Raw genomic sequence first — 13,117 nt, forward strand, 5'->3', positions numbered from 1 at the left:
GGACTCTAACCCAAGACAGTGGAAGACCATGATACAGAGAATATGGCACTTCCCAAGACTAGAGATCAATGGTTTGATTTTGAAGTGTCCTGCTCAAAGACATGTTGCACTATCTTTCTAATACTAGAGTTATTAGTTACTGAAGGATGATAATCAACAGACATCATGGCAAAGCACCTAAAAATTCTTATTGGACCTCTGATACACCACTTCTGAGATTTTGTTTGAATCCAGACAGCAACTTAATATTGTAGAAAATAAATTTTCCTTCTAAATGTGAAACATCTTTCATCATCATCTCCTCCAAAGCCTATGTACGCGAGTCTAAGGGTGATCTAAACCCGGAGGCGAAATGAAAGCGAGATTTTTAACAAATGTTCTCCTCCCTCAATTACAAAATTAGAAAACATACTAACACCTTCCAATGCCCATTCAGAAATGGTGCAGCCCAAACACATATATACTGGGCATCTAAAATGATACTGACTTCAGGATGACTACACAGAGATTCCTTTATCATAAAGAAGACAACCCTTTAATAAAATTAGCAAAACAAAACATTTCCTGCCCTGAGTGAAACTCTCCAAAAAGTGTCATACTGTACTTTAAAGACTGAGTTGGGTGTTGTGTTTTACTTTGCCGATCTACGTTTTAATCCAGTGTTGGTTTTTGCTCAGAAGCCTTCTGTTTTCACTTGCCTCTTGGTACATGGCAGGTGGGTGGCAGAATAGCATTCCCATGGATATGGGGTTGCTGGTTAGAAAATACAGGTATGTTATTTCTTTATGTAGAGTTGGCACTTGCAATTTAATAGCCATTTGCCTTTTGATGATAAGAATCATGGAAATAATAAATATTCATATTTCACAATAACTCAAACTTCCAACACACCAAGTTATGCCATGACAAACACTAAAAACAGTGATCCCTCATTAACCTGTATTATTTCATTAAGTATTAGAATGTTAAGTATGATTCAGGTACGTTGATCACAGATAATCATCTCACTGTGATTGACAGCTACTAGCCATGTCCCATAAGACCAACTGATTTGTGTAAAATATTTCATTTAATAAAAAATCAACTGGTTTGCCCACCCTCTATCATACTTGCTGAATATGCAAAATATATTTACAAATTCAAAATTACAATATTTTCCAACATTTGTCAAAAGGTTTTACCTACCCAAAATTACTACCTTGAAAAATGCTGTCACCTATGGTCTAGTCATTCAAATCTTGCTCGAAAGTCATGTTGTACAATTACCATTAGATGATATAGAAACAGAAGTTCTTGGAAAAGCTTGGCTGATGAAAATTATTTGCTCCAAGTTATAATAAAAACACAATTTTAATAAGAAAGCATATTCTTTTATTACTTACTTTAAGGTCACTGCATATAACTGCAAAGTGAGAGCTTTCAATGTTGAAACAAAAAAATCTTTATATACGCACTTCTCCAGTGATCGCACATGTCAAACCTCCAACCCAAGGAAGAGGCACAAGATATGTTCTACATCTGGTGAGCAACCCCAACCTCTGACAAGCAAGACATATGGCGCAGTATTTTATTTACCGGTTCCAAATGCGTTTATGGAACACAGATTACTCTACTGCACTTGTATGCATGTTAATAAAGGTGTTACACTACACACCTGGTTATCAATTACAAAGGTTAATCATTTGCACTTGGTCTGGATATGAAAAGAATGAATACTGCACTGGATCTGAGACCTCCTGGCAAGTAGGCACCTTAAGGGACGTGACACGGCTCCATTAAAAAAATTTAATTTTGGGGTAACTTTAAACTCCTACTACTTTCTTGTAAAACCATTTCTTCTCTCTTTAAAATCCATTTGAAAAAATGTATACACAAAGTTGTACATAGGAAATTTTATAATTATTATTTTCTTAATAAATATAATTTTAAAATATAGTCACTTTTAAAGATGATTACAGTATATTTCATATGAAAGTTTTTGTTTTCCTTAATTGAATGTACAAATTATAGGCTATAAAATCCCTATCTTTTTAAATTTGAATGACAAAAAATCCATCAATATTCAAAATATTTGTAGCAATTTTTCTAAAAAAATTCAGTTTTCAGAAATTGGGCTTCCAAGTTTTTTGTTTTTTTTAGATTAATTGAATACAGTAGACTTCAGTACTTATGAATATGTTCAAGACCCAGACATACATGGCTAAAGACTATGCAGTGTGAATTAGATGACGAATGGAGAAGTATTGAATTAAAAGCTAAAGATAGAGACGACTGGCTAAATTTAACTGAAGCCCATTGCGGCAATAGGCGTAGATGATGATGATGATGTATGAAACATGGGCTTTTAGTGGTAGGGAAGATAAGAAAATAATCATCATATTTCATGGTTATTAAGGGGACCAGGAAGTGGGGATGACTTGTTGACGTAGAACATTACTCCTCCTCTATATAAAATCATTATAAAAACTGTATACTGGTTTGGGGGTTCGACACTGGCAATCCAAAAGAGAAGAGAGTACGAGCGTACGTAAATTATCTTTGTTGTTAACCGTCAAAAACTCATGCTTCATAGATATAAGCAATATGACTAAAAGGTAGATTCATCTAATTAAACCATTTCATAAAACAAAAGTTCCAGAATTACATTAAAAACATAAAACCTTGGGAAAAAAATTAGCAACATCATCATGCAAGAAAACTTAAGATAAACACTGTATATACTGTACATAAAAATAAAGATATACCACTACGGGAAAAGAGCTCTTTATCTTAACAGCAGACTAAATAGAGTAAAATTCTCATTCTGAAATAAAGCAATTTGGATACACGAAATACAACTAATACACTATATAAAGACACTAAGATTATGCAAATGCTATTTCACATTTGAGTACCTTTCCAGTTTGTTGCTTGGCAGCGTTCGCGGATGGTAACTGAGCTGGCGGTGCAAGGGGCGCTGGGACGGGTCCTTGCGCTACACCAGCTCGCTGAGCGCTGGAAAGCATTTCTTGCGGAATAGAGGGAGGCATGGGGTTGTTTTCAAGTACCTTGTACACTAGATGCATCGCCTGTAAAATAATATATCGTTGTTCATCCTTTTTCATAGAAATGCAAAAGAGTAAAATAGTCGAGTATCTAATAGTGACAAAAATAAACAACACACCCCATACAGTATTAAGATTGTAATGTATATCATTTACTTGCATTTTGAGCTAAGTGAAGGCCTCAAACCACTATTAATTTTCAACTCTTGACCCTCGTTGTTTCTTAACATTTTCGTCAGCTTTATACTTTTAACTAACAAACATCAAACCTCTAAATCAGGCATTCTGAGATCAGGAATATTTTGAATCGGCCACCACTAGTTTGCAGAACTGGGCGGGCAGTGGCTAGCCACCAAATTTATATTTACAACTCATAAAGCATACCAAGAATAATTTCATAAAATTTTGAAATTTCTAAGATGATAAAGTAATAGTAAAAATATATTTCTTTCAAATATATCAATTGTCCTCTTTTTTTTTCCTCTTTTTTTTTTTTTTTAATATTGATTCACTTCAAATGTATAGTACCTTGCCATAACCTCTAGTTCATGGAAAACCAAAATATCTTATCAGAATCCTTTTGGTTTTATCATCAAGTATACCACATAACACAAGATTCCACTTGATTTAAACAATACTGTATGAGGAATTTGAAGCTTTGAACTATATTCTCTGTGGAATTTGAAGCTTTAAACTATTCTGTATGGGGAATTTGAAGCTTTAAACTACACTGTATGTGGAATTTGAATCTTAAGGCTATACTGTATGTGGAATTTGAATCTTAAGACTATACTTTATGTGGAATTTGAAGCTTTAAACTATACTGCATATGAAATTTTAAGCTTTAAACTACCTTGTATACTGTATGTGGAACTTGAAGCTTTAAACTAAACTGTATGTGGAACTTGAAGCTTTAAACTAAACTGTATGTGGAACTTGAAGCTTTAAAACTAAACTGTATGTGGAATTTGAAGCTTTAAAACTAAACTGTATGTGGAATTTGAAGCTTTAAAACTAAACTGTATGTGGAATTTGAAGCTTTAAACTAAACTGTATGTGGAATTTGAAGCTTTAAAACTAAACTGTATGTGGAATTTGAAGCTTTAAAACTAAACTGTATGTGGAATTTGAAGCTTTAAAACTAAACTGTATGTGGAATTTGAAGCTTTAAAACTAAACTGTATGTGGAATTTGAAGCTTTAAAACTAATCTGTATGTGGAATTTGAAGCTTTAAACTAAACTGTATGTGGAATTTGAAGCTTTAAAACTAAACTGTATGTGGAACTTGAAGCTTTAAACTAAACTGTATGTGGAACTTGAAGCTTTAAACTAAACTGTATGTGGAATTTGAAGCTTTAAAACTAAACTGTATGTGGAATTTGAAGCTTTAAAACTAAACTGTATGTGGAATTTGAAGCTTTAAAACTAAACTGTATGTGGAATTTGAAGCTTTAAACTAAACTGTATGTGGAATTTGAAGCTTTAAAACTAAACTGTATGTGGAATTTGAAGCTTTAAACTAAACTGTATGTGGAATTTGAAGCTTTAAACTAAACTGTATGTGGAATTTGAAGCTTTAAAACTAAACTGTATGTGGAATTTGAAGCTTTAAAACTAAACTGTATGTGGAATTTGAAGCTTTAAAACTAAACTGTATGTGGAATTTGAAGCTTTAAAACTAAACTGTATGTGGAATTTGAAGCTTTAAAACTAAACTGTATGTGGAATTTGAAGCTTTAAAACTAAACTGTATGTGGAATTTGAAGCTTTAAACTAAACTGTATGTGGAATTTGAAGCTTTAAAACTAAACTGTATGTGGAACTTGAAGCTTTAAACTAAACTGTATGTGGAACTTGAAGCTTTAAACTAAACTGTATGTGGAATTTGAAGCTTTAAACTAAACTGTATGTGGAATTTGAAGCTTTAAAACTAAACTGTATGTGGAATTTGAAGCTTTAAAACTAAACTGTATGTGGAATTTGAAGCTTTAAAACTAAACTGTATGTGGAATTTGAAGCTTTAAACTAAACTGTATGTGGAATTTGAAGCTTTAAAACTAAACTGTATGTGGAATTTGAAGCTTTAAAACTAAACTGTATGTGGAATTTGAAGCTTTAAACTACCCTGTATACTGTATGTGAAATTTGAAGCTTTAAATTATACTGTATGTGGAACTTGAAGCTTTAAACTATATTGTATGAGGAATTTGAAGCTTTACACTGTACAGTATATGGAATTTGAAGCTTTAAACTATATTGTATGAGGAATTTGAAGCTTTGTACTGTATATGGAATTTGAAGCTTTATACTGTATGAGGAATTTGAAGCTTTAAACTATATTGTAAGAGGAATTTGAAGCTTTATACTGTACTGTATATGGAATTTGAAGCTTTATACTGTATGAGGAATTTGAAGCTTTAAACTATATTGTAAGAGGAATTTGAAGCTTTATACTGTATATGGAATTTGAATCTTTAAAGTACCCTGTATACTGTATGTGAAATTTGAAGCTTTAAACTATACTGTATGAGGAATTTGAAGCTTTAAACTATAATGTATGAGGAATTTGAAGCTTTATACTGTATATGGAATTTGATGCTTTATACTGTATGAGGAGTTTGAAGCTTTAAACTATACTGTATGTGGAACCTGAAGCTTTAACCTATATGTGGAATTTGAAGGTTAACAAGGATCAATCCCAATGAGGGAAAACCAACCAGAGCAAACAGTACATAGTTCTGTAAAAGAACGTCAACTTAAAACACAAATATCAAAGTGAAATACCAAAGTAAACGATACTTACAATAGAGAACTCTACACGATCTAATGATCCGTCTTTGTCCATGTCGGCCAAGTCCCAAATCTTTCCCAGAATTTCCATGGGAAGTTTCGAGTTGAGCATTACCCCTTTCACCTATAAGAAGAAGAAGAGTGAAAAACTTAGATTTATACATATTCATTTTATATACTGGATGCACATCTGTGAAAACTTAAACTAAGTACAATCATTACTTGTGTTGTATCTTGAATAGTTCCAGTCTTCTTACATCATTCAGTGTTTTTGAAGATGAGGCACATAACTCAAACTATTTATGGTAGCATTAAAATACAGTATTTATTTAATCATACTTTGATTATATATGTGCTATAAACCTTTTACAATAATCTGACTGATTTTATTACGATTACCAAGTAAAATTACCTTAACTTTTAACTAAATTAACTGGCTTTACACTAAACATATGATATTTAAAGGGTAATTACCAATAAACATTATGCAACATCACACCAAATTACCCGTTATATAAAAAAATTTCAAATTATCCTTGTACATTAATTAAAATCACACTCAACCATTTATCTTGCATAAAAACCACTAATTTAACTTATATAATATTGCTAAAGTCCCTAAGAGCTTCTTGTGGGATGTCATCTTCCAGCTACTACAGTTTCATCTTCCCTCTTCTGAAGTGTCTCAAGAGGAGGAGGAGAAAGAAGGACTTGGTAGAGAGGAAATATGAAGTGAACTAATATCACCATAACCAGATCAGGAGTTCCTCATGAACAAGAACATGTGCGTTGTCTTCCCAAGTGTGTAAGGGCAAGTGCTAAAAAAACTTCCAATCATGGGGGCGAGATAAGACTTCCGCCATCATGATCCTCAGATCAACATAAGAGCGAAGAGGAAATTCCAGCTCAGCAAGGAATGACTCTGAAAACACTGCTGACACTCGCGTGTCTACCACCAGAGGGATGAAGGAGGATCTTACGGGACTACTGACGGACTGTAAGCACTATGTCTTTGGGGGTCACTGAAAGCAGACTCACCCTCTCTTGGAACTTGAAAGAATCCAATTAAAAGCAGCCTGAAAGAACCAGTTCAGGCAAGAAGGGTACAAGATTATCCTTCTTCCTTTTGGTACCTCTACGAGCTGCTAAGATAGAACTGAAGAGTAGTTGCACCAAATTTCTAGCGCGAGAATCCAGGATTGTTTCTACTCTTTTGCCATGGCCATCAAAGGAACTTTGAAGGAATGTCTAGACGCAATTCCAATAGGGGATGAATAGGCAGAGACATGAAAGGTAGGCTCTACTGAAAGCAAGAGACAACCTTTGTTAGTGACCCCCTTCTTCCTCCACCAAAGCTCTTCCTGGATTACACCTGGAAGGAGGCATTGAACCATGAAAGGAGTCAACCCCGACCATTTCTGAAGCAAAAAATTGCTGGAGGTCCTTGCAGGTGCTGGGAATAGAAGGCCAAAAGCCTGGTCCTGCATCAAACTAGTTGGGCATCTCTCTAACACCTAATCAGGTTCATATCACATAAGATGGTGGCCATGGTCAGAGGCAGAATATTATAAGCTTGAATATTCAAAGGTAAGGGCAAAGGCTTCTAGATTGACAAGGGCAAAGCGAGTATTTCAGATCAGTAAAACTGAACTCTCATGCTGTGGAGCAGACCAAGGGCCTAAGTCAGATTAAAAATAGGTCAGAGTTGAAATGCCTCACAGCAATTAGGACCTTCTGCAAGTGAGGGCACTAAGAATGTTCTCTAAACCAAAATTACTGGCTCAAAATTTCAAAACCAAAAAAATAACAATGGATAGGCCATGAGCAGTCCCATTCCATCTCTAGAGCTAATCTTTGGCACCATCAAACTATCAACAAAGAAACAACACTGGGTATCCTTTTTTCCTTGATGATCAGCAACCCTTGGTGCTCACAAGTACAGAATGTGGCTTGGTGAAGGTCTGTTCTTTACTCTCATGCATATGCACTCCTTAGGCCAAGAATAACCTCAGGATTGTACCCAGACGAGGACGCTAATGAACACAGTCACAACAGATCATGGTTTACATCAGACAGAAGTAGTGCTGCATACTCTTCCTCTCAAGAACGTACAAGTGAATGATCAGGACCTTATTCCCAATTGTGTGTACACACAAGTGACTATGCTCATACAAGCCATACTCAGAGCAATCCTGTGTCACACTAACCAGAACTCCCAGATGCCGTAGCATGATGAGCAACCATGCCTGAGAATCATGAACCTTTTCCAGTGACAAATTCAAAATCTACCAGTAGTCCAGGTATAGAAAACACACTTACACCCAGAAATCACAGCCACCTGGAAACAGGTCCTTTCACTCTGTGAATGCTTGAGGCTAAACAGTCATTTGAATTAACAATCTTGTCCCTTCCACAAACAGGAACTTTCTGGAAAGCAAATGAATGAGTACATGGAAATAGGCATCCATCAGATCCATCGTAAACGTCCAATCTCCCTTCCTCCCTGCCCACAGGACTGTAAAAAATTTCTCCATCAAAAACTTGGTGATAATAGTATACTTATTCTAAACTACCCTTCAACAGGACCAGAAACACTAAGTAGTAAAAATTTAAGGAGGTATTCAAGACTTCTATTACTTCCTCCTCCATTAGTAGTGTAATGTCTCTAACTTGAAAATTAAGGATTTAATAGTATTGTTGATGAAAATGGAATGTGATCTGCAGATAGGAGGGGGTTGCCACTCTTAAAAGAGGAATCCAGTATTCCTCTCTTACCAACGAGAGAACCCATGGATCTGGACAAAGGCTCTCACATGTAGAATAAAAATGAGTAAACCTTAAACCAAGATAATAACCTTATCTTAAAAATGGTCTGCTGTCTCAAAGCTATTTTAGATAAATACTTTCGATTAAATGTACAAGACTACATCTACATTAAAAAAAAAAAATGTATCTGATCCTCTACCTAAATTCTACTCAAAATACTGTATAGGAAAGGTTTCATTACATTCTCTAGTTATACAACTACGCTTTACAGAGAATTCATTTCATGATTGAAAAAAAAAAAAATACGTTTTTAAAGTTTATTGAAAACTATATTATCTTTCTTATTATTACAAGCCCAGCAGGAACACAAACTGCAAAACCAAATTCTACAGGCAATAGGGGTCCTATAGGAATAGCATGTAAGAACACGGAGAGAGAAAATAAAGAAAAAATTATGACGATAATGATTTTAAATACAGTAAACTATAAATTTAAAGAACTTGAGGCAATCAGCTACAAAAAAAACTTTGCTATTTTAAATAAACTATAGATAACCTTAAGAGACTTGAAGCAATCAGCAACAAAAAACACTTGCATGTTTGAACCTCTGAAGTTTCAACAATACAATTACTTGGTTATGAAGATCATTTTATAATTTGGTCACAGCAGAAAACATTCAGAATACATTATATCAATAACATTAAATCAATAAAAACTCCACTATTATCTTCCCCTATAAAATACCTTATTGCCATGAAGTTTATTTGCCTCTGGTCCCAACGAGTTGAATATTTGGTCGTATCTTTGACGGTCTGCGGGCGTGATGGTCCACACACCCGCAGAAGCACTCGCAGGTGGAGCGGGATGTGGTGGGCCTGGATGTGCTTTACCAAGATGTGGTGGTGCGGGATGTGGTGGGCCCGGATGTGCTTTACCAAGATGCGGTGGGGCTGGATGTGGTGGGCCCGGGTGTGATGGGCCATGATGCGGTGGGGCAGGATGAGGCGGGGGAGGATGTGGAGGACCCTCACCCTGAAATCAACAGACAAAACTATTAGGATAACCTCTCTAGGATATATAGGATAGATGAGAATAGCAAGTTAAACTCCAAGATTCTCAAAAGGTTGGTGACAAAGGAGTATGCTCCTATGAAATAAAATACAACAAAATTACTATATTCCTATGCTCAAAAATGATAGATTTACATTATCATTATCACATCACATCCTCCTACACCTATAGACGCAAAGGGCATCGGTTAGATTTAGCCAGTCGTCTCTATCTTGAGTTTTAAATCAATACTTCTCCATTCATCATCTATTTCACGGTTCATAGTTCTCAGACATGTAGGCCTGGATCTTCCAACTCTAGTGCCTTGTGGAGCCCAGTTAAAAGTAAAATACGTTATCCAGACCACTGAGTCTGTATTCTCAACTCTTAAAAGGGCAGGCCAAATCTTATACAGTAATATAAAACAAATATTTTGATAGTAAATTTTCTACTAAGTGATACTCATAAAGATTATCATTAAAACGCTGATTGAAATTAGGGCATTCAAACAAAATATATGTAGATCATGATCTACTGTACTTCCTACAAACTAAAGTACAGCATATAGAGTTCCAAAGCAGCTAGATTTACCTTAGTTCTACTTGTGCCCTTTCAGCAAACATGATCATTTCACAATTTCTTTGCATATGGGAGCAACCAAAAAATATCATAGAGTAACTACAATCAAAAAATAAAATAAAATGACACAATTTCCACAGTGAGAACCTACATACAGTATAACCACAAAATAGAACTTGGATGCAAAAGTGTCTACGGGTATCTAAATGAACCTTACATTGTAAAAACTTCTAGACACTCCTTGCTCTCAAATGCAGATATACCTAAAACTTAATTAAGAATTAATAAGATTTATCACAAAACATAGAAATCTTAATTACTCATATCAAAGTACTCTCAAAGGACCACTGAATAACAATTTCTGATTTGTATAGAGAGAACTTGTTTTAAATGAGAATGAAAACTGAAATAAAGATAGCAATGAAGAAACTGGATGGCTTCACGGGAAGAGACCAAAAAATGGATATATTGTGAGCAAAAAGAAGCTCAAGGCCAGAGCAGACGATGAAACATAAACAGAGGAGATATTGTGAACAGTGTGCTATACAAAGTACAATGTAATCAGAGTAGCCCTTATGGGGTACTGAAAAAAAAAAAAAACATGTGCACACACACACCCCCACCCAATGACATCATTCCCCTGAAGGATGAAGCCAGACAGACTTCAACAGTAGCCAAGTCAACAACCAAAGGTGCAACGTCCTCCAGCATCTCCACGAGTTGCAGTAGTCACGGTTGTCAAGGCAGGGGTAGCCTAAATGCCCTTGCAACAGCCAAAACTTCCACCAGCTTCCCCAACAGAGAAGCACCAGCGATGCCTAAGGAAGGTCAAACTTACTCAGGCTTGGGTTGCCATTGGTCTGTCCACCAATAGATGAGCTTAGAAGGTGATCCTCCAGTACTTTCTGAGAAGAAGCCAAAGGGAAAGCGAATGTCTCCTTCCCCCCACAAATTTCTGCCGAGACCAAGCATGAGAAGAACTTGTAGGAGACAGCACGTCTATCCCAAGCAAAGAAAATAATGAGCCACACAGTCTCTGTCATCAAATTTGTGGTTGTTAACTTAGAAGGGTCTTCTTCAGCCTCCTGGTGTTTCTTCTTTGCAAATACTCAGTCCCATGCAAAAAGTACACAAGATGACGAGGATCAACAGCAGGTTTCAATATAAACCTAACATCACAAATTTTAAGTAATTTGTATTTTTCCTAACAGTACTTACCTCGAACTACTTTCTTAGGAGTATCTGGGAACTCTTCCCAACCGACCAGAATTCTGAGTAGTTTACCCTATTCCCGTTTTCTATGAGGGCTAACCTCAGGAGGAGTGATACTCGCCCTGAGGCGACCCGGGGTCGGAGAGCATGCTTGCTCAGGTTGCACTCCTCAGATCACGACGTGATTATCATCTCGCCGCGCTCTTTTCACCCAGTGCAACCCTTTGTGTCTACCACGCGGTTCCCACGCGATACCCACGTGTTCATTCCCTATCCTTTCCTCTGTGTTCCTGTGTCTCTTGGTGTCTTAGTGTTGCACGATGGAGCATCCCCGCCGTTGCCCTGGGCCTATGGCCGGTAAATCTTGTGGTGCTTTTCTTTCTAAACCCGAAGTCGATCCCCACTCCCTGTGTTCGTCGTGTAGGGGCAGAGTGTGCTCCCCTATAACCATGTGTCCGGAGTGAGAGTCTTGGACCGAGATTCAGTGGGTCCTCTATGGCACTAAAAAGAAGAAAGCTGCCAAGAAATCGCCCAAGAAGGCCGTTTCTTCTTCGTTGGTTTCTCCAGATACCTCTTCGGAACGAGGCTCCCTACCCAGAGTAGGGGACGAGGTAAGTCCGTTGCGGGGAAGTGGCCCATTGCCCTTCCCCAAGAGTCTGAGATATCTGTGGGGGTTGATACTGTCTCAGTTCAGGCATGTGGGGGGCCTGAGGGAGGGGCGGGAGTGTGTTCAGGAGACGAAGTCCTGGTGCCTACAGGGCCCGTCTCTACGGAAGATCCTATGTGGGGGAAGACGGGTCCAACACTGCCCACGGCTTCCCCAGGGCTATAACCTTAGATCTTCTGGAGAGCAGAAATGACGGGAAAAAGGGCGAAACCGTCCAAAGATTTTCTCGAACAATCCTTCGGGTAGTGTTCCGTGAAGGTGGATTGTCTGGACCAAGTGCCTGCCTTCAGGATTTGGCCCCCTGCCATGTTCTTTTCAAAGGCTAACGAGGTACTAAGGCCCCTAATATCATGAGGCCTAGGTTTGCCTGAGAGAGGGGCTCCTGCGGTGTCGTAGGCCCTCTTGATCACCTGTCGTAGCCAGAAGGAGATCGAATTCTTGGAAACTGGCTTCTTCACTCGTCCTGTTGAAACGAACAAACTCTTGATCCCTGGATGGAGCCTGGATGTCGTCTCCAGGTACTTCCTCACTGCTCTGACTGGGCACAATAGCAAGTCCTTTGGGTTGTCTGAACGAGGGATCGCTGGTACTGAGAATCCCTCGAATCTAGGATCCCACAAGATGGTTTCTGAGTCTTGGCTAAAAAACTAGGCACGAACCTAAAAGTTGCTTCTCGCCACCCCTTTGAGTGCGAGACTTCGTATGACAGCCCGTGCAACTCACTAACTCTCTTCGCCGCCAGGGCTAATAGGAGGACCGTCTTTAGGATAAGTTCTTTGTCCAGGGTGTCTTTGAGGGGCTCGAAGGGCGGCTCTGACAGGGCTTTAAGCACACATTTTACAGGCCTTGACTGGATACAACCACATTTCTTTCACTCCCACTACAGCTCAAAAACACTGACAAGATTAAGAAAAAATCAACGGTAGATTCCGAGAGGCAACAGAAACATTGTACTCACTGCGGTCAATGTCAATAGCGCTGGGCTCGTTGACCGACAGGTGGATGACG

At 37.6% G+C, this 13,117-nt stretch overlaps 1 protein-coding gene across 4 annotated transcripts in view; it reads right to left on the minus strand.

Annotated features, from left to right (window-relative positions):
* The window catches only part of Eps-15 (Epidermal growth factor receptor pathway substrate clone 15), a 111,553-nt gene that overhangs the window by 72,827 nt on the left and 25,609 nt on the right, over positions 1-13,117 (minus strand). For all 4 annotated transcript variants that reach the window (XM_068387017.1, XM_068387018.1, XM_068387016.1 and 1 more), the window contains exons 4-6: positions 9,346-9,633; positions 5,849-5,959; positions 2,895-3,068 (exon numbers count right to left, since the gene is read on the minus strand). In XM_068387017.1, the coding sequence (XP_068243118.1) occupies positions 2,895-3,068; positions 5,849-5,959; positions 9,346-9,633 (573 nt within the window). The remainder of the gene's footprint in view (positions 1-2,894; positions 3,069-5,848; positions 5,960-9,345; positions 9,634-13,117) is intronic.

Source organism: Palaemon carinicauda, chromosome 14 (genome assembly GCF_036898095.1).
Source record: "Palaemon carinicauda isolate YSFRI2023 chromosome 14, ASM3689809v2, whole genome shotgun sequence".
Classification (NCBI taxonomy): Eukaryota; Metazoa; Arthropoda; class Malacostraca; order Decapoda; family Palaemonidae; genus Palaemon; species Palaemon carinicauda.